The sequence below is a fragment of the Cavia porcellus genome, unplaced genomic scaffold (genome assembly GCF_034190915.1).
Source record: "Cavia porcellus strain 051 isolate PalLab524CR breed Dunkin Hartley unplaced genomic scaffold, mCavPor4.1 scaffold_3, whole genome shotgun sequence".
NCBI classification, from domain to species: domain Eukaryota; kingdom Metazoa; phylum Chordata; class Mammalia; order Rodentia; family Caviidae; genus Cavia; species Cavia porcellus.
This window is the reverse complement of record NW_026947486.1, coordinates 59992591-60017787: the sequence shown is the minus strand read 5'-3', so window position 1 is coordinate 60017787 and position 25197 is coordinate 59992591. Positions and strand designations below refer to the sequence as shown.

General features: G+C 40.5%; 1 protein-coding gene across 2 annotated transcripts in view; it reads left to right on the top strand.

The window, feature by feature from the left end:
• Positions 1-4118: 4118 nt before the first annotated feature.
• The window catches only part of Pcdh19 (protocadherin 19), a 132261-nt gene continuing 111182 nt past the window's right edge, over positions 4119-25197 (top strand). For both annotated transcript variants that reach the window (XM_005004165.4, XM_003470961.5), the window contains exons 1-2: positions 4119-8004; positions 11602-11929. In XM_005004165.4, the coding sequence (XP_005004222.1) occupies positions 5858-8004; positions 11602-11929 (2475 nt within the window). In that variant the 5' untranslated portion in view covers positions 4119-5857. The remainder of the gene's footprint in view (positions 8005-11601; positions 11930-25197) is intronic.

Below are 25197 nucleotides of genomic sequence, written 5' to 3'. Positions count from 1 at the left end.
AACTAGAAACTGGGCAATTCTTTTGGGCAAAAGAGATTAGAATTTTAAGAAATTGTCAACACAACATACTTCATATAGTTCCTTCTCAAGGAATATTTATGTGGTATAGAATTACATACTGTTATTAAACGTATTAACTGGTTTTTAATCTTCACAAGGGCATCGTCCATGCTTAAGAATTCTTTGTCCATAACACAATGCTGGGCACGTAGCCAGCACTTGTTGATTTCACAAGGGAAGTAGTTGAATTTTGTGTAATGAGGTCATTTTGGCAAATCAGTGAATTGTTCTGCAACTCTTCTTCTTCATCTGCAAAGTATCTTTACCTCCCAAGATATTACAAAGATTAAATAAGATGATGGCTTTAAGAATGACTCTTTTCAGTTTTGTTCATTCTTCAATTCTCCTGTACTCTAGATATTGTAACTTATGTAAGGAGATCAGATTTGTAGGCAGGAAAAATAGGATTGACGTTTGCTAGTTTTTAAAACAAAGTTTTCTTTCTAAGAGAATGTTCCCAGGCAACTGGTCAAATTATTTGGGTGTAATGGAATTCCTAAGTTATGAAACCAAAAGCAAACTAGAAGATTATACAATTTTCTATAGCACAGGCAGAGAAAGGAGGAGAAAGGGAGAAGGGGAGATTGAAGTTATTCAAAGATTGTTCTCTTAGGAGGTTGAAACAAGCACTAAGAACACATCTTAGAAGGCCCCCTTTAGTTTATCATTGCTGCAGTCTTTCACATCTCAGTATCTTAGTTCCTGCCATTGATTTCAATCTTTCTGAATTAAACATCCATTTACCAATGTTAAACCGCAAGAGTTCTCTTATACATTGCTTTGATTTAAAGGTAGTGCTTTCTTCTACTTCAGTACTACTTTAGTGGCATGTATGACATTTGAAAGAAAAAAGATCTCATCACCAGTTTTGATTCTAGCCTCAGTGGCTCAAGGAACTGCCTTATCCTGGAGAGTTGAGGCCTGCAGTGTTAGCACCATAGCAGACACTCAGCTCCTAGTACATCCATAGTATTTGAGTAAAAAATACTGAGAATGCTCACTAGATGTCCCTCTTGCGTCTCTAAAGAAGCTGAGGAGGCAAACTCCCTTCAGGATTGAAATAAAGGAAGTTTCTTTTGGTGCTGATTATATACATGCAGAACTGTTTTATTCTGTTAGTTAATGAATTCTTTATCATGAAGATGTTTTTGACCACTCATTTAGCCAATAGCATTGTTGCAATACAATAATTGAGTATGTCTATCGGAAAAAAATATTATGAGAGTACACCATGCTGGTTTATCAGTATAAATAGAATGGGAGAAGAAAGAACTATTGTATGTGTATTGTGGGTGTGACTGTCACTTCGTGCTTAGGTTGGAGGAGGTAGTGGGAAAGAAGGGAAGCTGATGTACGCACCATGGCCTCACTCAGCATCTGGCTTCTGAGAAAGTGATTTGGTAGCTGGAAGTACTTGGATTCTCTGCTTGAAAAAGAGGGACACATGGAGAGTGAGCAGTGAGCAGGAAGCAGGGAAAATGATGCCATCGCCTTAGTGAACAGCGTTTGTCTTTGCAAATGCAGAACACGTCTTTACAATGTGATTGCCATTACAAAGATAATGACATTCTACATGAATTGAATTCTCCTATTTATCTTTAAAAGACGGCAGAATATAGACATTCTATTAGCACTCCCTAAGGTAAGACATCCTTAGTCTTATATCGTTGTGTGCATCTTTTCAGATGCCATGACAATGTTAATCATTTTACCTGAGTAATTCTTCCATTTCTCGTTACCTGGGGGATTGTTAATGGCTGAGACTACTTCTCAGACTCTTTGCTCCTGCTCAATCAAGCCGTGGAGGCGCCAGTTTATTTCTATTGATCAGTGGGTTCCTGACAGCCTTTGCCACAAGGAAGCAGCATCATCCTTTTTTTTAACTTAAAGGGGAACAGAGAGTCTTAAAGTTTATAGCTAAAAGCTTCTAAGCATAGCATACAAACATTTTAATATGCTGCTAATTGTTCTGTTTAAATAGTCCAAGCAATATTTTAGAAAGCTGGCAAACGCTGAACTCAAATCCCTTGATTAGATACCAAACCCATTTCAAATGCTTTTTAGGCCTTTTTAATTAGACCAAGACGCACTTCATTCCCATTTCTTGACATCAAAGGTAAATAACTGCGATATATCAAATTGTGCCCATGAAGTGTGCAGGCACTGCCTGCCATGTCATTTTCCCCACTACTTGCCCATTTCCCCATTGTGTTTGCCAAAAGCCCAGCAGGGCACGGGGTTCCCTGAGCCACATCCTCTGCTTTCCATCCACAGTTCCTAATTATAAAAATTCAAGGATATTCATTGCAGAAGTCTCGATTTTCTCCCTGATATTCTGTGCTGAATTGCATTTTAATGTGAAAGAATGAAAGGACTCCCCACGCGGAAAACAGATCAGACACCAAGCTCTCTCTTTTTGGCCTTGGCTGCACATTCACAGAGTCGCAATCTCTCCGGTAAAATAATTCCTTTCTGTATGACAAAGCTATCTTTCTCCCTTCCCACCGTTTAAGGTAAAGTCTGCTAATCTAACTCCCTTTGGAAGGAGAAATTTTTGAACGCTGCTGTGTTGCTCTGTTGCTCAGGAAGATGGCAGTTTTGTGAAAATTTATTATGTGCTCAAATGCCGTCTTTTCTTATTTAAAGTTATTCTTTATCCTGCTAAAATAAGTCTAGTTTTTTCATCAACAAGCTTGAGACCGTGTTGTTGGGCTAATTATGAGTTTGCTCACTCAAAACTCCCAAATATCTGCGATCACTCACCCAGATGGGAGTTTTACTCTCCCAAGAATTGTAAATTCAGAAGCTGGTCTTTCACCCTGTCTATGATTTTAGGAAACGTTCCGCGGAGGTGCTTTTGATTCTTTCCACCAGCGACCTTAATTAAGAGCCTCAGGACACGGTGGAGAGAAGTCTTCCTCTGTCCTCAAGGAGTCTTCTATCCAGATGGCAGGCTAGGCTCCATGTAATAGCTTGTGCCGACCTTAGGCTTTCCAGTATTGGTAGATAGTGCAACAACACCGCCATCGCCACTCAAGCCGGGCTGACTGCCCTCTGAGACCGTCCCGTGGGAAGGCTGGGACGCCTTGCATATGAGCGCTGGCTCCCAGCTGCTAGGGATCTATGTAGGTGTCGCGCCCACCACACAGCTTCTGCCCAGCTCGGGCTTTTTTGGCTTGGCTTGGAGCAGCGCGGCGGCGGTTTCCGTTTCTCGGGCTTTTTTCAAACGTGGTATGCAGGGAGCTAAATTATCAAACAGGGTGGGGTAAAGGGCAACAAAATCTGTCCAGGTCTCTTGGAGGCTCAGCCCTTGCGCCAACGTTCCCATTTGATTAACGAGCAACAGAAGAGCCAGCTCAGCTGGGTCAGGGGCCCTGCTGGTGAGGATCGGGGAAATACAGACTCTGCCTAGGGATGGATGGATGGATGAGGGTGAAATACAGCGTCTGCCAAGGGATGGATGGATGGGAGTGACAGTCTTAGTGGATGGCAGCTTTAGCTCTAGGCTTAAGAGAAAACGCTTGGGCCAAGGGCGGGATGAATAACGCTGTCAGAGGCGCTTTCTTCTTCCCTTTCTTCCTTCCACTACCCAAGAAGGAGATAATGAGAAGATGAGAAGAGAGGAAAATGAGAAACAGAGAAATCCAGGGCAGGGAGGGGGGCAGAATGAATATCAATATTATATTCAAGATACAAAGATATATGGTGGAGATAAACACCCCAAGAGAATCAAATCCTTGTCTTTCCCGCAATCGCTGCAAACTGTAGAGGCGTGCAGTTCCTGAGCAAGCTCAGCCGCAATGCCTGCACGTACCCTCTCTGCTCCACCCTGCCCTCTTTCCCCTGCCTGTCCAGCCTGTCCGGCCTCAGAAGACTCCAGCTGGGCTCAGCAAACCAGAGTGAGTCTCTGTCCCGCTTGTGTGTAAGTTTCAGTCTGACCCCGCCCCTCTCCGCCCCCCACGCGCTTTGGTCCCTCCCCAAGACCCGAGTCCTCTGGTCTGCACGCTGATTGGCCAGCGCCTGGCGTAGACCGGTTCGGCAGCTACCGCTCTCTTCGGCTCTCCAGACTCCACAGCCAGTAGTTTGCGGCATCCGGAGGAGCAGCAGCATCAGCAGCAGTGGCGGTTGGTGCAGTGGGGAGACCGAAGAGCTAGCGCAGACGGCAGCACAGCTCTCGCTCACCATGCCTGGCTTGCCTGAGGGGCTCTAGCAATCGCGTCCCTAACCCAGCGCAGACCTTTGGTTCGTTGTCTCCGCAGCATTCCAGCTAAACCGCTTCGTCCGAGATTCGAAACCTCCCACCCAAAACCCATCTCTTCCTACTCGCTCATACTCCACACTCACACTGCTCACACCGCACTTTCACTCTTCCTCTCTCAGACGTTCGCGCACAGCGCGACACGGAGAGCAGCACAGACCTTCCCAGCGCTCAAACGCCAGGCAAGGGAGGGAGCCCGAGCCAGCGCGGCCAGCACCTCTCCGGAAGGATGGAATCAAGACGCTCCCGCAAGTAAACTTTGACGGCGACAGAACCGTCGACTGTGGCAGCTGCTGAGGCGGACCCCAACGACCAGCGACTGAGCTAGGAGAGCTTCCTACGGTGGCGGCGGCAGCGGTGGCGGCCCTTGGAGCTACACCCCAGTTCAAAAGAGGGAGGTGGAGAAGCCCTGGGTAATCGCAGCTGTAGCCCCGCCTCTCCTGGCCGGTACTGTTGTCCCTACCCTTTCTCTTCTCCCCATCCCCTTTTCCCTTGCCCAGCTGGGCCGTTGAAAAGATTCGGACTTTTGATTTTTCCTGAACAAATTGCCATTTCCCGGTTTTCAGAAACTTAACGTGGCTCTGGGCTGTGCTGATAACTTTAATTTTGGAGACGAAAACGCCCACAACCCACCACGCGCTGTGTGTGTGTGTGTGTGTGTGTGTGTGTGTGTGTGTGTGTGTGTGTGTGGTGTGCGTGGGAGAATTCGTGAGCACCTCGGACCCTGGACAGACTCGCCCCACAGCCCTCCGACGCCAACCTCAGGACGAGGAAGCGAGATCTTGCGGCGGTAGCCTCTCTCCCCTCCCCCTTCTTCTGCCGGCCCCGGGACTGCCAACCAGCTCAGGCAGATCCCAGAGCTCCCAAGGCGCTTGCCAGCAACTTAGACTCCTGCCTGCTATAACCTCTTTCCTCAATAGGCCTAGAACAAGCCAGTGTGGCCCTCTCGGATCCCGCAGAGTGCGGTCCAGGCGGGTCATCTCTCCGCAGTGAGCCGGGAGTGCTTTGGGGGGAGGTCCTTGCGCATGCCAGGTGCACAGACAACGCACTCGCCAGTCCCGTTGCGGGCGCTCTGCAGTGGGTCGACCAGTGCCTGAAAGGCTTCGCCCCTACTGTCCTCCGTGTCTTCTCTCTTAGTGCTGTCCTGACTCAGCCGCTTGTCGTCTCCGCAGCGCAGACGCCGCCTGATCTGCAGCCCTGCGCTGCTGCGGGCAGTCGCGCCTGGCTAACTTTGAAGGGGGAAAACTGAGTAGCCGGGCTGGAGGGAAGGGGCTCGGGGCCGCGCGGCGCTCCCTCGGCCCCTTGGAGTCCCCGAGCCCCCAGCGAGCCCCCTACAAGCCCACCAAAATCTCAGCCTTGGAGCCGGCGCGGGTATATCACCCGCGCCGCCGGGCCGCCCTGGGCGGGACTCTTCCCTCGGCCTCCGGGGCTAAGGGGCGCGCGCAACAGGCGGCCCGAGACGGCAGGAAGCTGGAGCGCCGGCGGCGTCGGTCTCGGAGGGGTGTGGAGAGGCGAGGCCAGGCAGAGCCTCGCGCAGCCATGGAGTCTCTCCTGCTGCCTGTGCTGCTGCTGTTGGCGGTACTGTGGACGCAAGCTGCCGCCCTCATTAACCTAAAGTATTCAGTAGAAGAGGAACAGCGCGCCGGGACAGTCATAGCTAATGTAGCAAAGGACGCGCGGGAGGCGGGCTTCGCGCTGGACCCCCGGCAGGCCTCTGCCTTCAGAGTGGTGTCCAATTCGGCTCCACATCTGGTGGACATCAATCCCAGCTCCGGGCTGCTGGTCACCAAGCAGAAGATCGACAGAGACTTGCTGTGCCGCCAGAGTCCAAAGTGCATCATCTCTCTGGAGGTCATGTCCAGTTCAATGGAGATCTGTGTGATTAAGGTAGAGATCAAGGATCTGAATGACAATGCACCTAGTTTTCCGGCAGCACAGATTGAGCTAGAGATCTCAGAAGCGGCCAGCCCTGGCACTCGTATCCCACTGGACAGCGCTTATGATCCGGACTCTGGAAGCTTTGGAGTGCAGACATATGAGCTCACGCCCAACGAGCTGTTTGGTCTAGAGATCAAGACACGGGGCGACGGGTCTCGCTTTGCTGAACTAGTGGTGGAGAAAAGCCTGGACCGCGAGACACAGTCACATTATAGTTTTCGTATCACTGCTCTTGATGGCGGTGACCCACCGCATCTGGGCACCGTTGGCCTCAGCATTAAGGTGACTGACTCCAATGACAACAACCCTGTGTTTGGTGAGTCCACGTATGTGGTGAGTGTGCCTGAGAACTCGCCTCCCAATACACCAGTCATCCGCCTCAATGCTAGTGACCCAGACGAGGGCACTAATGGCCAGGTTGTTTATTCTTTCTATGGCTATGTCAACGACAGAACGCGTGAACTCTTTCAGATTGACCCACACAGTGGCCTGGTTACTGTCACTGGTGCCTTAGACTATGAAGAGGGTCGAGTGTATGAACTGGACGTACAGGCCAAGGACCTGGGGCCCAACTCTATACCAGCACACTGCAAGGTCACGGTCAACGTGCTAGACACCAATGACAACCCACCGATTATCAACCTGCTGTCTGTCAATAGTGAGCTTGTGGAGGTGAGTGAGAGCGCCCCCGCGGGCTACGTTATTGCTTTGGTTCGTGTGTCTGATCGCGACTCAGGTCTCAATGGACGTGTGCAGTGCCGTTTGCTGGGCAATGTACCCTTTAGGCTGCAAGAGTATGAAAGTTTTTCTACTATCCTGGTGGATGGACGGCTGGATAGAGAACAGCATGACCAGTACAACCTTACCATTCAGGCACGCGATGGTGGGGTGCCCATGCTGCAAAGTGCCAAGTCCTTTACTGTGCGCATCACTGATGAGAATGACAACCACCCTCACTTTTCTAAGCCCTACTACCAGGTCATTGTGCAGGAGAACAATACTCCTGGCGCGTACTTGCTCTCTGTATCAGCCCGTGACCCGGACCTTGGTCTCAATGGCAGTGTCTCCTACCAGATAGTGCCATCTCAGGTTCGGGACATGCCTGTTTTTACATATGTCTCCATCAATCCCAACGCTGGCGATATCTATGCACTTCGGTCTTTCAACCACGAACAGACAAAGGCATTTGAATTCAAGGTGCTGGCCAAGGATGGCGGCCTTCCTTCCCTGCAAAGTAATGCCACAGTGCGGGTTATTATCCTGGACGTCAATGACAATACGCCGGTCATCACCGCCCCACCTCTGATAAATGGCACTGCCGAGGTCTACATCCCCCGAAACTCAGGCATAGGCTACCTGGTGACGGTTGTCAAGGCAGACGACTATGATGAGGGAGAGAATGGCAGAGTAACCTATGACTTAACTGAGGGGGACCGTGGCTTTTTTGAAATAGACCAGGTCAATGGGGAAATCAGAACCACACGAACCTTTGGAGAAAGTTCCAAGGCTTCCTATGAGCTTATTGTGGTGGCCCACGACCATGGCAAAATGTCTCTTTCTGCCTCAGCACTGATCCTAATCTACCTGTCCCCAGCTCTTGATGCCCAAGAATCAATGGGCTCAGTGAACCTATCTCTGATTTTCATTATCGCCCTGGGCTCCATTGCCGGCATACTCTTTATTACTATGATCTTCGTGGCAATCAAATGCAAGCGAGACAACAAAGAGATTCGAACCTACAACTGCAGGTAAAGCCAACTTTTCTTTCATTTTTTTTTTTCTTTGTCTCCAATGAGTAAGGTGTGTCTGTCTTGCCTTGAAACCCTGGTGCTATTGTTACCTACAGAAATGCATGCATCCTATTCAGAGTGCTTATTTGTGGAGGGTGAAGTTTGTGACAGCACAAGTTGATCAATTCTTTTGATTGGAAAATTTGCTGGAAGACAATAATTTGCTATTTGAATGGATTCTGTCTCTTAATGATGATGAGTAGCAAAGCAATTATCATTTTAAAATTTGCACACGTGTCTCTTTAAGTTGTGGTAGAAAAATTAAAGAAAGATCACTAGATAAAGGAGAGGGAGGGAGAAAGGGCTAAAGGGAGAGAGACAGAGGGGGAGCCAGCAGAGAGAAAGAGCAAGAGAGAGAGAAAGAGCAAGAGAGAGAGAACTGGGTCTCAGTATTTTGGGGACAGGTACTGAAAGAAAAGGGAGTGCTAGTAGCTCCCCTTTTCTTTTGGAGAGATAAACTCTGGAAGAAACTTTGGAGTGGGAGTCCAAGATAGGAAACAGACCAGGGAGAGTAGAGAACTGGAATGTATGGAGAACTAAGGGATTAATGATTTTTAAGTCTATTCTTGGCTTGCTTTGTATCTAGCCCACAAACATCTGGATATATAAAATGAAATCCTGGCAGACATCTGCATGTGATCCAGTGTGTGCTCGGTTACTATATGGAGACCAAATATCCCAATGAGCAACAAGACTTTGCTTCCAAATATTTCAGTAAAAACAGCAGTCTCCTGGAGTTGTTGCTTTCCTCTAGTGTGGAACTGTGCTGTGGCACTAAGATCTGGTCTCTTCCAGTGGACATCACTGTGAATTTATATTTCCTTACAAGGATGTGCAGGATGTATACGGTTGGAAGGGTAAGAGGAGACTAGAAACGAGTAGAGAAGAAAAATAGGGAAACTCAAATGATATGTAATGTTTTTTAAAAGTTCCTGAATAGCATATTAGAGGGTCTTGCTGGTTTTTCCTTACGATTTGATAGAAAAAAATAAGTCTTAAGAATATCTTAAATTCACTTTAGAATAACACACATAATTTTTTCCAGCAATATCTCATCAAAATGGTTGAAAAAAGTTGTTTCTTTGCTGGACATGAATGAATATTCTGTTTCCAACCAAGAGGTGTGTGTGTATGTTCTTGCGCATGTGCGCACATGTGTGTGTATGCTTTCAGCACACCTACACATATAGTGTGTCATTTTTGCCATCTGTGCTTGCATGTTAATCAGTCAAAATATGTTTCTGTAGGTCAGACTAATATTTGACACCTTCTGAAATGTACATTGCTGTGAATCAGAGTGCCTGAATATGTAACAGCCATGCAATTATTGTTTCCTTTTACTATTCTCTGCATTACACAAGTTAGTAGACAAATGCTAACCACACATGAATATCAATCAGATGCCATAAAAGAGCAGCTGCAATGCCTCATAAATGCTTTAATCCTGTAACTAGTGAAATGGCCATGACTTTTCTTTCCCTCAGCACTGAGTCATTTCATATGGGAGAAATGGAAATTAATATTGCTTTTACCTTTGAAACCTGTGACTGCCAGTGGTGATTTTTATGGAAGAAAAATGCAGGGTCTATAAAATTTTGTTTATAAGGAGATAATGACAGAATGCACACTTTTAAAGCCCTTTTCTCAGTATGAAGTTAATGCACAAGTCCTATTTCTTGATGAAGAAGAAATAAGCTTCAAATAAAGATAGTTAAGGCTTTGCCACCTCTTAGTGATGTAGTATGACTAGAAGTGAGAGCTCTTTCTCTGAGCTTGCCAGGGAGATCATTAAACAAGGAAAACATTTGAATGGGGGATTGCAAGTCTTAGTGCTCTCAAACTTCGTCCAAATGTATATGGTATAAAGCACTCCTTTCTCTATGGTGTTTTGGAATTAATGAAGTATAATTTAATTAAATAGTCAATACAAAAAGGGGTGTGCAAAGAATGTCTTGGTTGAATAACTGGATGGAGCATTGCCAAACTTACCCATCGTGATAAATAAAATGATTGGAACTTCTCATTTACTTTTCAAAAATATTAGAAAACAAAAGAAACCTTATTTCTGGGGTTTGGGGGATATTATATGCTCCAGGATTGAGTAGAATCAGTTTACCTTGGCTTCAAATCTCGCTGGGCACCAAGAGAAAGGATAAAATTGCTTAGTTCTATTCTGGTGACAGAGCAACAAATTCCCTCCGTGGGCATGCAATTTCCCCATCTGCTCAGAGTTCTTAGAAACCTAAAGTTTAAGAGAGTGTTTTTCTATTTGATTAAGCAGAGATTTCTTTTACTTCTATAGAACTTTTTTTGAAATGCTTTCATTTATGAGACTTGCAAGATGGTCTGCAATTGCTGCTTAAATTGGGCTCCCATTTTTGTATTCAGACAATTACCCTTGTCAGTGAAAATACTGGCACAGTCTTTCCCTTGCAAAGATCAACCTGTATTATTTATTAACCTTATTGTTTTGCTGATTTTTGCCCAGAAATTGAATTTCCAAAAAGTAAGCTGGAATCATTATGTGTAAAGTAATAAAATGACACTGAGAATTTGGCTACATTTTAATGTATTTCTTTTGACAAGTCTTTTAATTCTTAGTCTCTGTAAGGCACATAGCTGGGTCTATGTGAGTGTTAATTAAATTGAGCTTTTTATGTTCCAGTTGCAGCACAGCTGCTCGTAGGTACACCTAAATGGAGAAGGATGCTGAATGCACTAACCTTTACATTCTTTGCAGTAATTGTTTAACCATCAATTGTCTCCTTGGCTGTTTTATCAAAGGACAAAACAGCATGTGTCTGCTTTGCAAGTTGGTTTCTCACATTAGTGAGGACCTAGACAAAAAGGCAGAAGAGAAAGTGAGCCTTAGGAGAAGGTGGTAAAGCATTATGCACCCCACCCCATTCAAATGGGTTTGGCTATCAGATTTCTCTAGGAGAGCAGGGGATGGAGTGGAAAGTTGAAGGGATCTGGGCTAGAGCTTTGAGGAGAATAAGGAGAAGAGTTGCAGAGAAGATATCAAAGGACAGGGTCCAATCTGCCCCAGTCCAAAACTGATTGCATCAGTAATAGAGGAAGTAGATTCAGGATGCTTCCACATAGCTTATGCTTAGAGGAACGGGAAAGGTTTTTTTTTTTTTTTTGTCTTTATTTCCTTTTCTGTTAAACTGAGACTTTTTCACCTATGAGTTCCTTTGGGTTCCAGTAAAGATCCAGATTTAAGCATTTTTAGGCTTTCTCTCTCTCGGAGGCTCAACTTTCCCCATTCCCTCACCCTTCTCATTAGCCACCCAAAATGAAAAATCACAAAGCCAAAGTATAGGAACTTTTTTTGGGGACAGTGGGAGGTTACTATGTTTAATATGAAAACTTGGTGTCTCTCAGCTTGTTTTCTCATGCGAAAAGCACGAGGAGAAATCTGATGATGTAATGCACCAGAATAACAAGCTGGAGAAGAAATGGGGTGCAATCCTCTAGGGTGCTTAATGTTTATTAATCAGTGTATGGTTTAGAAGGATATTATGAATTGATGCTGCCTTTTCTATCATATAGAATCGCTGAGTACTCCTATGGGCATCAAAAGAAATCAAGTAAGAAGAAAAAAATCAGTAAGAATGACATCCGCCTGGTGCCCCGAGATGTAGAAGAGACAGACAAAATGAATGTTGTCAGTTGCTCCTCCCTGACCTCTTCCCTCAACTACTTCGACTATCACCAGCAGACTCTGCCTCTGGGCTGCCGCCGCTCTGAGAGCACTTTCCTGAATGTGGAGAACCAGAATACCCGAAATACCAGTGCAAACCACATCTACCATCACTCTTTCAACAGCCAGGGCCCCCAGCAGCCAGATCTAATCATCAATGGTGTGCCTCTGCCTGAGGTGAGTGCAGACAAATAGCTCTATGAGACTTTCTCAGATACATCCCCACAAAGTTTGATTAATTTTTCTGCCTAAGCCAATGTCCACACTTAGGATTTTTTTAACAGGGCTTCTTGTGGGGAAGAGGCCAACCCAATGTATAGTTTCTTTTGTATAGATTTTTAACAGGGCTTTTTGCGGGGTATGGGAACCCAAGGGGTCTGAGCTTGGTTCAGCTGTTGCAAATATGGCATGCTTGACAGTATGCTAGTGGAAGTAGTTTTAGCAAAGTCACCCAGTGTTACTGAAAATAAGTTGAAACCCTCTCATGCTGGAGTGGGGGGGGGGTCGTCATGTGACAGTTCAATCTCCAAAAGTACACCTTTGCTTTTTACCTCCATAACACCATTTTCCTGTTTGCTAGCATCTTACCAAGAATATGGATGAGCGGGTTAATGGGCGGCAAGCAATATTTTAAAAAGTCACTTTGCCATTTTTTAGCAGTTATGTTAATAATGTTTGAGATTGAGGAGGTTGCTGTCACTAATATGAAAATTTTAGGAATTAATTATGCATTTGAGTTAACTCTGTTTCCCTTTAGTATGATTGAATGTTTTCAGATGGAATCCTTGTAGAACAACAATGTGGTCAGAAGTTTGATGGCTATTGAAATATTCAGGGTGGTACAGAGATAAAGCAATGTTGGTGGCTGGGTGGAAGGCTACAAATACCAGTTTTTTTTTTTTTTTTTTTTTTTTTTTTTTTTTTTTTTTTTTTTGGTCTTTTTCCTTTTTATCGGTACAGGGGATCAAACTCACAACTGCCTGCTTGCAAGGCAGGCGCTTATGCTGCCTGCCCAGCCCCCAAATACCAGTTTTTAAGTTGATTTCCTTTTATTTGAATTACTTAAATACCTCTTTGGTTGGAAGTTTGATACACTGAGAGTGTATGTTCTCTTCTAGGACACAAATGACAGGGATATTGTAAAGTTGGAGAATATTTCCACATTTATCAAAACAGCTTCACAACTATTTTCTTGATACTCCTAATCAAATACCTTGATAGACTGCCTAGTGAATTATGAAAGAGAAGTCCAGAGATATTAAGTGAGTTGTTGAGACTCACAGAACAGACCATCAAAAAGGGAAGAATATATCGCCAGGTTCTGTATTTCCCAGTGACTACTATTTCAGTGATACATTCCTGTCTCAGAAATAATTCACCCTGATCTACCCAGGTTATCATATACCTAAAATGGCCTGATATTTTTATATTGATTCCCTAGTTCTTTAAATATAATTTCCACCAGAATTAATGGGACAAAAAAGCTGACAATATTCTGTTGGCAACAAAAACACCAATATTTTAAGTTTATAATTCTGTAAATAATGGCATACTGAAAGTCTAATATTGTACCAGGTAGGTTCAATTATAATTATTAATATCCCTCAATATAGCTAGGATGTCGAGCTGTAGACTAGTTGGAATATTACATGTGGACCACCAATAACTTAGCATAGGAGATAAAAATGTAGTGCTCTATAGTAGAATTACTTCTTTCTATGGAATTTTTCTTGATCTCTCTTCTCATCTACTAAATAGGTACATCTGCTGTGCAGCGTTTTTTCCAAAGAACATATCATTGTGTAATATATATATTATTTATAGGTGCCCTAAATGATAGATCATTTTATTAAAGAGTAGAGGAATCACTATTATGGCCTGCTCACCTGAGTATGTCTCGCTAGGCACCTGTCTTAAAACCAAAGGTAAATTTAGACTGGTTCCATAAAGATAAAACTTCCAAAAGGTGTGGCCAGACTATTCATTATGGTCATTAGACATTGGAAGTGAAAGATATCAAGGTTGTGAGTTTAATTGCTGACAGTGCTGCTGCTTGGGGAGATAGACAAAAATACTGAATCCTGAGGGCAAGACAGTTATTTACGCAATCAGTTTAAGAGACAAGGCAAATGTTAGCTCCAGTATCTACAAAATTAATTGGAGGGGTGGTGGACATATGACTATGATTACATGATTTATCAAAGATCTTGATATACTTCCTGAGACTTCCCCTTTGGCAGAATGAACAAAGGACTGATTCAGTTATTTAGAAAAGCTAAAGTCTCAGTTCTGATAATCTTCTTGATTCACAAAGCCAAATGCTCTCCTATGTAACAAAGTTATACAGATCTGGTATATAGGGCTTGACAGATCCAAGATACCATATAGTAGACAGTGTAAAATTAAGCATGTATATCCAGTATGCAATCTTGGAGAACTCAGTCAACAAACCCATTTAGAAAAAGGGCATTGCTGAGCACAAACCAGACCATTTAACCTTTATCTGTTACAAGATTCCGCATGGGAAAAATGACACTTTCTGTTATTGCACCATGTTGGAACCCTCTAAAAGTGGACTGCATAGAATAGTTAGGTCAAGTGAAGTCTATAGAAGTGCAAGAATGATTCACTTATCCATTCAGTGGATATATGTCAAGTATCTGCTTTTGGAAGGTACTACTTTAGCCTCTGGAATTGTAGTGCTGAAAAACATAGTGTATGCACATTCTAATAGGGACACAAAAATGTGAATAGGTGATTTGCAATATGGCATGTTAAATACTACTACAGGGTACAGTGAGATTACCAGTATAATAATATCCTGATATATTTCCTATTATTTCTTTATATTTTTCATATTAGTTAAGTAGTTCATCAAAGAAAAAATATTTATTAAGCGATTATAGCACTGAAGTATAAGTTTGTGATTCTATGAAAATTAATAAACCATATTATATTATTTGCATTGGCTTGTATATTATTTCAATGAACCATTTTTCACCTACGCATTAATTCAACTCACTGACATTAATTGAACATGTAGAATGTGCCATACACTATATGTATTGCTTGCCAGGGATACAAAATAAAACATTTGAACTTTAGTCCCAGGAAGCTTACAAGGAAACAAACAAGTAAACAGATAATTTTGATTCAGGATAATATTTATTGGTTAAGCATAAGTTAAGTTCTTATCTTTCAAGTTGGTACCAAGGGTCACTACATTTTAGATTACTCTGCTAGGCTACCTTTTGTGAAAAACTCACTCCCTTTGCTAACTGCAGTCAGTTATAGGCTTTACTCGAAATGGCAGTTTTGATGAGTGAAGTTACAAATGCTAAACTTGCCTACTACATGCTGCTTCTCCTTCATCCTACTTTGAAGTTTAGCACCATGATTTAGATCAAATCAGTAAACATTCTCATAGTCGCAACTGTACTCAATTGTGTAGCAGATACTTTGAGAATACGTAATAAACATAAGCTGTGTCTTCTGCCATCTAAATGTTTACATTCTAGTTGAGAAGCTAAGCTATGATCACCTACATGATTTCACAGGCAAACAATAGAAGAGAGTTCCTAATGACCAGTTACTTTTCTGGCTCCTTAGTATTCCTTTGTCCTTCCATCACAACTCTGCCATCATTTATACATAATTTGACAAGCTTTGGTGGTACTAAATTGTGGGTAATTTTTTGTTCTTGTTGCTTTGTGGTTTTCTGGAGCTGAGGCTCTATCCTGAAGACTGGAGCCCTAAAGGTGACTTTTGAATCATTGTATAAACCTAGCCTCTTTTAAACATTCTTAGCTATAGAAACTAAAGGGAATGTAATTTTGAATAAAATTTGGTAGATAAGGTAAAGAGAATGGAGCACTATTTAGAGAACTGGAATTTAGTTTTTCATATTGTAGAGATAATGTTGCATAGGATTATACATCATTATTTATCTATTCCTTGGTGTTGGTTGGTAAATCCTCTATGTGGATCTAGTTTTGTACACAAATTTGAGAAAGCGAAGTGGGAGGAACCATTCTTATTTACAGAGGACTTGTAGAATTAGTGATACTAGATATCTTTCAAATGTTTTAAGTCAGAGGGTGAAATTTTCATTTATGGGCTTCCTGGTTTGCTTAGTTTGTAGGCTTAGTATCTGGACCTAAATGAGAATGTGTGTGTGTGTGTGTGTGTGTGTGTGTGTGTGTGTGTGTGTGTATGGGGGAGAAAAAATGAAGAAAGGAATGCTGGTTAAAAAGGTAGAGAATGTAGAGGGTTTATCAGTTTGTAAGACATTTCAAAAAGCATTTCAATTTGTTTTGAGAGCTCTGTAGTACAGTATATAATGTTTCTTCTAATCTTATGGCATGAGGGCAAGCCTTTTGCCATCAGACAATCCTAGCCATTGTTAGAGGTAGCAGATACAGCTCATTTCTTCCACTGGGAATGGAGTCTTGGTTTTCTTCTCTTCTTGCCATTAAGAGGAGTGAAATTCTACAAATATTTGGTCTCTTTCTTGAGACATTTAAATATTTTAGTTCTCTGATGTTGAATATTTCTGAGATGATCAGTCTAAGGGATTCAATGGTGGTAAGCAAAACCTTCTAGAATTCCAGTCATTGTTGCATAAGGATTTAGTTTTTGTCTTCAATCTTGAATCTTGAATTTTCTCTTTCTATTTTTCTGCCTTTCACTAGCACACTTTAGCATCTCTGATCTAAGGCATCCTAAAAGGTGTGTGTGGGAGCATGAGCACATGTTTGTTTCTGTATGTGTTCTGCTGTTCTCACTCATACATCAGCTTCATAAGTAGTGATAGTGGAAGCAGTGGAAGAGTGTGCAGAACGAGGTCATATGTGGCAAACTGAACTGAATGTATCCAATAATCTTCTAAAAAAGCTTAAATGCATGCTCATCTTAGTTCAAATAATGAAAATAAAACATCAGTTAGTCTTTGAAGAAAAAGTAAAAGAGGCTGAAATAGCTCAATATGCTTCAGTTCTTAAAACAGAGTTTTAAAACTCTAAACTTTAAAGTTAAGGACTAGCAGTGAGTCGAGGGAACTCTGGGCTGGGGAGAGCAACAAGCTTATCAGATGTCAGGTTGGAAAAGCACTAGAAAATTAATGGATATCAGGAGACTCATTTGAGTAGCATAGAGATGATATAAAATATAATTTTCAATTACAACAAATTGAGTAACCATTTAGTGAGATTGCTTTTCAAAAATTTTAGTTTTCTATTATGAGATCTTGGAATCATTTAAATTTTATCCTTAAGGGTCAAAAATAACTATCAAGCTGCAGGAAGAAATAATGGAAAACAAGGCAGTCTACATCTTTCCAAGCACGCTTCCGCCAGTTTTGTTCAAAAATCAAGGTTTCTATTTGTGCCAGCAGACATTCTAAAGCTACCACATTGCCTGTATTATGTATCAGCCTGTTGCATACCTAGCTGAGGCAATGTGTTTCTCAGTGGAGATCAGCTTACAAGATGTCTTCCAGAGTAAACTGTTCTGTTGTCTCCATGCAACTGTTGCAGAACTGAGTTAGTTTACATTAGTATTTGCTAATTTATTATTATCATTCCTTATTGGCAATTAACTGGTTACCTTAGAGATCACCTATCTCCCTATACACCTTCACTAAAGTTGAGTTCAGCCTCATTGCTTGCTAATGATCCTGAGATTTCTCTCTCTAGGGAACTGGAGGCAGGACATTTTCCAGAGAAGGCTCAGAGACACTGGAATTCTTCTTATCCGAAGACCACTTGTTTTCAGTCTCAGTGGCCCTAACTGGTTTTTCTCTGTCAGTCACATAAGGTGGGAGCAGCTGCAGACCTATTCCTTTCTAATCTTGTCCCAGTGTGCTACCGCCTCTGTGTATTGTGTCCAAAGACTGGAGTTGGGAATTCAGAGGATTACTTGTTAGGAATTAGAGGACTGAAAAGGATGAAGTCATCTCCTAGCAAAGTTGAGATCTTTTATTTACGCTTCTACGGTACTGCAGTGGACCTAAGGTGTTTGCTTGGAGTTTTAGGCACCGACCCCTCTACATTTGAGTCTCAGGTTCCAGTGCTTTAGGGAAGGTCAACCTTGGCTGGATAGAATGATGCAGTTGTGAATAAATAAAACAGTTTGTCCAAGAGGTGGGAGGTTGAATCTGGAGCAGCCATTTTTTTCCCACTGAGATGAGGCTTGTTTCTTGAGGTGTGATTGGTTGGCCTTTGCTGTGAGCCTTATTTACTTTGAACAATTGGGAGGTTTGAAGTGAAAATCCCAAAGGATCAGTTGTTTGAAGAGGGAAATGCTATTCAAGTTACATTTCCTCTTCATCTGTTGTGTAGTTAGGAGTGTTTTATTGTGTGGGCTGCAGAGCAGGGTCACTCAGCTTCCAGTAGATGTACTCATTCTGCTAATACTGCCTAGCTGTTCCCCATTCAAGGGAATGATAAGGAAAATTTTGCAACTTCAAAGACCATGCTCTGCCAGTTCAGAAAGCCAGGGCTTACATGCAGAAAACCTCATTTACTTTATTTTAGCTCTTTGCTTGAAAATGTTGGTAAGGGCCACTGAGCTTCAAGAGTTGTCTCAAGGGACCAGTGTTTGCACTCTACAGTCATGAAAGTGGAGTTACAGAAAAGGCAAATGACTTGCCTAGGAATACAATTTGTGGTCAAACTAGATTATATGTTGCTTGACAGTCATTCTTGTGGTGTAGCCTCCAAATTCATACAGTTACAGAAAAGAAAACCTGACTGGACTCTCCCAGGAGACATACTTTGATGGTAGCTATTTTCCTGGAAAGATGTGGAGCTGGGAATTAGGCCTCCTGTTAACCACAGCACTGGTGTTTTATATTTAACGAAACACTATGGTCTATTCTTTCACAAAGGAGAGGTCTTTACATAATTTGAATGTTTTCCTTTGTCTCTTTGGCTTTTCACATATTTTGTTTCCTTGAAATAAGATTCATTACATGGAAAACATTTACAAAGCCTTTGAAAGGTAGGCCAGTTCTTTATTCCCATAACTGATACCTGGTCCTTAAATTCTTACTAGCTCATTACTAGTTGAATTTCACTTAATTTAAAAAGTTGCAATTATGTAATAGTTAAAATAGGCAGAATCCAGGAGTGACAGATTCATGTCTTCCAGATTTAACAAAAGTTAACATTTTACATTTGTTCCATATATTAAAAAATAAAATTTACAACTACTCCCTCCCTATTTCTCATTCTCCAATCTTTGTAAGCCTGTGTCTGAAAGAAGGAAAGACCACCACAAATTTCTTCAGTGCTTTTGGTATTTTCTTCTTGAGCTCATTCCTGAAAAGTTTTGGCACCCACTTTGCTGTCTTAAGTTCTGAATTCTCACCAAGTCAGTGAAGGTTTCCTGGATTGGATGGAACATAAGAATTGCTTTGGAAAAAGCAAAGTGCTCTGTAAAGAAATCTTTAAATTCAGCCTTTGAGAGTGGAGAAAATTACTTTGCAGGAAAAAATGAGAGTGAGACAGACAAATTGACAGACAGATGTTAGGAGCAGCTACCTTGAGAGTTTTGAACAGACTATTTGATACTGAATAAGGCAAGAAGTTCTGAGTCAAGCACATGTTCTCCTTGAGCACAGCATTCATGGGCTAACACCGGGGCCTCTTAATGTCAGATGCTTAAATGTTGTCTCCATGTGCATAGTCTTCTGATGCTCCATTAAGTCTCTGAGTGCCAGAGTGGCCTGTTTTCAGCTTCTCCCACTGGGCCCCCATCTGGCCGCTGTTCAGTGGCAAGCTGCTCTCCCTCACTGCCTCCAGCACTGGCCTTGGCGGGCTCTGATTTTTGGATTAGGTTCACTCCAAATTTTAATACTGGAGAATGAAGGGCACCTCCTTTCAGATTGTGTAGTTTTTTCTTCTCAACAAAATGGATTTCCTGCCTAAACATGCAGGAAGTTTGTAATTCAAAGGTTAGAACACTTTTAGGGGAGTATGCATATGGAAGGGGAAAAGGAGAAAAGCATGATCTGCTTCTCACATTCATTTGCCTCTATGACAGAACCTTTACAGTCTGGGTTGATTGTACACATGTCTATAATTTTATATCTTAAGCGGCCTTTCTCTATTCTTTGATACACTGCTTTTTATCTCTGTGTGCGAATGTTCATAATCCTAATCACAACCAGTACAATTTTCCAAATGTGAGGCCAGAGCACGATGATTTGATGAAACCCAAGGGTAGGTTTTCCTGTGACTGTTTTTAATTGAGAGCTGTGAGTAGAAAAGAGCCAAATAATTATTGCTGTGTATAAAACCTAGCTAAATAATATCTTACAGTGATTATTTTTAATTCACTATAAGAAATTAATCCTTCACTATTGGAAATTAATTTCAGAAGCTTAGTTTCTCCTTTTATCTTTTTTGCATCTGATTTTGTTTCAAGGCTCCTCTTTCTTTTTAATTCACTTGGCTTGTGGAAGTCTGATATGGTCTGCTTATATATGTAGGTCATTTGCTGTTAAGACCATTTCTAAGTGAGATGCATGAGCAACAAGACTACATCAGACTGCATTCAGAGGGGATGGTTTAAGTTTTATGATTTTTAAAAAAATAACTAAAAATGTCTTCAACCTAACATTCATATGTAAAATGTGACCTGCATGAGGGAGGCAGGGCTCTGGGAATGCATAGGGCTACAAGTGATAGTGAATGCAGGTGATAGTAAATGGCTTGTTGGAAAACTAAATCTTCCTCTGTGCTACAGGTACAGAGGCCATGGTGAAAACGTAGGCACACTACACTCAAATGCCTGACATTGCCTGTGATTTTGCTGAACTGCTTATTTCTTTAGTAGATGCATTTCTGTTTTCTCAAATGTAGACTTTTGAGTGATAGAGTATACAAATGGTAATGTTTATTAATATCAACTTAGGGGAGAGAACATGATGATATTATATTAAGTAGTGCTTTCTCATAGTGAGATTTTGAATGCTTTTTAAATTACAAAATAATATATGATAGTTATGGCTCTTCAGGAATAAGTCTCAAATGTTAGAGATGAAGCACCAATTTTCTTTATGGCTGTGAGCTTGGGAATTTTATGTGTGTCCGTACGTGTTCAGGTCATTCTCATTTTGCTTCTACTGGAAATTCTTTAAAAATGGAAGAAGAGGTGAGCTTTGTTGCAGTAAAATATACAGTAAGTAAAATATACAGTAAATGTTTGAAATAGGAAGAAAACAAAATCCAAGCATGTCAAACTGTAGGCTGTATAGTAAGTTGATAGAACAAAATTGTGTAAAGTTGGTAAGCTATGAAAGCCATGACACTGGGCATTGGTGGAATACTCTGAAGACATGGTCTTTCCACATCTGGATTGTCAGGTTCCTTCAAGAAGAAAATAGTGCTGTCATGGAATATAGGAAGAAATCTGGAACTGCAAAGTTTTGTGGCTGTGCATGTTAGGGAAATGGGATAAAAAATATGTGTGACACATTCTGGCAATACTTTGCTCTCTTCATTATTTGAGCCTAGCATACTCCATCAGGGCAGTTATCTCTAATGTGTGAAAGACACAGAGTCATTATATTCCCAAAGATGACAATGTAGAAATCAGCAATTCTGGAGCAAGATACTAACAAAATAGATGAAACAGAATTAAAAACTTCGTTAAAAAGGTGTTTTAGTTTATTGAAACCCATTATTATTACTAAGGGAATCAGAATATAAGACATGAAAAATTCTTAAAAATCCAAGCATGTCAAACTGAATCAAACCTGAAAAAATATGTGAAAAAGTTGGATCAGGTGTTCTTTAGTTACTCTTCCAGTTTTGAGAATAATTTTGTGAAATTTTGGAGCATTTGTTTGAAGGGCTTTGTATAGCTGATTGTTTTAAGGCTTGAACCTATGAGGTGACCTGGTTGCTCTGTAGGTGGTACTGAGGGAAAGAAACTTAGCTAAGGCAGATGACACAATAGGTGATAGCTGTTGAGGTTTCAAGTGAAGGCAACCAATTCTGTGTATAATATTCACAGTATCTATTTCAAAATTCAGTAACTTCATTCAAATGTCTTCCTGTCTAATGTGTCTAATGTCTCTCATAATGGCAGCAATGAGCATGCTAACCTTGTTTGTTATTATGTACTTCTAGGCATGAATAGGGGATATGTTCCTTTTGCCTGGAAAACTAGACCTTTCAGGAGAACACAAATTCACTTACATACAAATTATGTTGATTATCACACTACCTAAAAATCCACAGACCTAGAAGTCACTGAGATCTTATTTTAAGTCTGATGTTCTTAAGAACTGTTTTGTGTATCATGATAAATTATCTAACCTTTTGTAACATTGAAGTGTAACATTATGGAAATAAGCAGCTTTTTATTCCATTATAGTCAGTCTAACCAAATTATGCAACTTATAATGGAATTGCTTGAAGCTTCCACTTGAATGTGTTCCCATTTTAATACCTTGCAAGAGAGACAAATATTTTAGCTACAATTCGTGCTTTACAATATATTTCAGTGATTGTCATTTTCTTGGTAATATTTGTTGGCATAAGAAGCATTTCAGCAGGGCTTTGCTCATTTTGTTGTTTGCTATAGTCTATCAGCAAAGAGACAGAATTCAAAGAAAATGTATTTTTCTTGTTATTTTTAATTTCAGACCATAGGAGGAGGCTAACTGAGCTTTACAGAATCAATATGAGACTCTCAGGATTTTGCTTGAGCGACAAAAATGAGGTAGATTTTCTTTTAAACTGGATTTGATTTAAGAATTATTAAACCCAATGCTTGTTGGAGACTGGTGGATTGCACTCAGCAGGATTTAGAGTATTGTCTGCAACAGAGCAGTCTATTTCTTTCAGGGAGAAACCTGCTACTTCAAGTGAAGGAAAAGTCAGTGAGCACAACCTTAGAAAGCTCTGTTCTAATGGAAGCCGCCTCAATAATAATTTTCCACACTTTGTGTAGGGCTGAGTCATCTCTATGCAATTCGTTTTGTACACTGTAAGGTATTCATTAAATAACATTTTGTACTGATGAGTTTAGCTTTGTAGTGGTTAGTGTGCTCTACTCTTAGAAGGTGTTCATTTATTCTAGATAAAACCTCCCCCACTATGATGATTTGGTTCCAGATTTTAGAGAATGATTCTACAGTTTAATAGTTAGGCTCTTTTAGAAAAAATAACATTGGTTTGAAAAGATCCATGCATTCAGCTGTTCAGCAGATATTGGTAGATCATCATTTATTGACCATACTTGTACTTAGACTTGAGAAATATAGCGAAAGTATAAGTAGTTACTCCCATATCTTGTATTTTCATTGAGGAAATGAGATGGAAGATTAAATATATTTTGTTTATATTAGGGTAGAAAACAAGGTCTATTTAAAAACACTGCAATGTAATTGGTTACAACTAGAAAAAATATTTTCCATTCTGTGACAAATACATTTAATCTGGTTTAAATAATTAAGGATGACAACACGATAAAATTATTAAAAGAAAACAAACACTCATCACAGTTTGAATTTGATAAGGGCTTTGGAAGGAAGCATAAAAACAGTACAAACGAACACAAAGAAAAATATCAATAGATCTGACAGTCTGTATGTTCCAAAATTAGAGGCTAAATTAAAAAAAAAAGTTATGAAGTTATTTTAAATGTACATAGCAGTCAAAGAAAATCTATTTATTCGTTTTGCTTGTTTGACTGTCTGTGTTAAGGTTATCTGGCAAATAGAATTGCATATATTTAAGGTATACAACTTGCTTTGATGTGTCCATTGTAAAACAATCAAGCTTATTAGCATGTATTCAACATCACATATGGTTGCCATTTTCTAAATGATGAGAGTTATGCTTTTCACAAATTTCAGGAATAAAAAAGAGCATTTTTTTAGCTGTAATAGCTATGCTGCATATTAGTCCCTCAGATCTTATCTTGTATAACTGAAACTTTGTATCCTTTTACTGGTATCATCCCATTTCCTTTATCCACAACCCTTGGAAACTGCTGCTCTATTCATATTCTATGAAGAACCTATGCAATTAATGTATAAATTAATTCTACAAATATTTACAGAGTGTTTATTACATGCTAGTTACTACTCAAGATCCTGGGGATATAATAATGAACAAAACAGAGTCCCTGTTTTTCAGTGTTTACATGTATAAGAAATTAGATAGTAATATGGGAAAAATTAGAAAATGTGAAGTATGAATGGTCTGTCAGTTATGAGTATTGCCTTAGAAAGATCACGTAATGCATCTCAGACAAGCGGACATTTAACCAACACACATATATATAAGGAACTCTCACAAATCCATAAAAACACAAATGCCACAATAAAAAAAAACTATAAAATGACTATAAATAGGTTAATCCACAAAGAAATAAAATTAATCAATAGACATGAGAATATTTCAACCCTGTTCATCAAATAATGATAAGAGAATGCCATTATTATTTGCCATTATTATTTTTTAATTGTAAAGACTAAGCATACTTATTACTGAAAATTCAAACATTGCAGAATTGTGTAAAATAGAATTTAAAAGTCCCTACAAATGTATCCTCACCAGTCTAGCACCTCACCTCAAGGGAGTCACAGACAACAGTTTGATATACAAGATATTATTTTTAATTTATCAAATTAGAAAGTTTAAAAAATAGTGGAAGGAATTGACATTATTGTGTTACACTGTTTATAGAGTATAACTGATGGAATTTTTTTTATTTAAAGAGAGAAGAAAAGATAAAAAAGAAAGGATATAAAAAACAATGCAGTAAAAGGGTACAAATAATATAGTATTTCGAGAAAAAAATATATACAGTACGAAATCACCAGTTAATAGGTTACATATTATCTTCCCAGAAACAGTTGTCCATATCACTAAATTAAAGCATATAAAGTGGACATTCATACAGTGAAATTGGAGACAGTTCCATTCAATGATCCAACAAAAACTCAGTAATATGGTTTTCTATCCTACACATTCGAACATACCTGCGATTATATCCCTTAGTCCACCTTACTTTCCTCTCTTTTTTACAGTAACAATGCAACTTTTAGGCTTTATTGCTCTCACGGTTCTTATAACTTTTTTGAAGAGAATAAAACCAAATGTGACTAAGCAAAACAGAGTCAGAACAGAAGGGTGGGCATAGCACGTGATACAAAAATAGAATACCAGGTGATCAAAAGTGGTTATCATTGTGCCTCTTGCTATTCTTAAATTGAATTGTCTATATCATCAGGTATAATAGAATTGATCAAAACAGTACAGAACAAAACCAATAAAACCTACATTGAGGACCTTACAAGACTTCAAAAAAAAAAAAAAAAGGATGATAGTCAATCCATATTGGACATCATAGTATATCTCATTGCCTTCAAAGTGATTGCCTATACTCTCAAACTTGATACTATCAAACAAAATAGAATATATAAT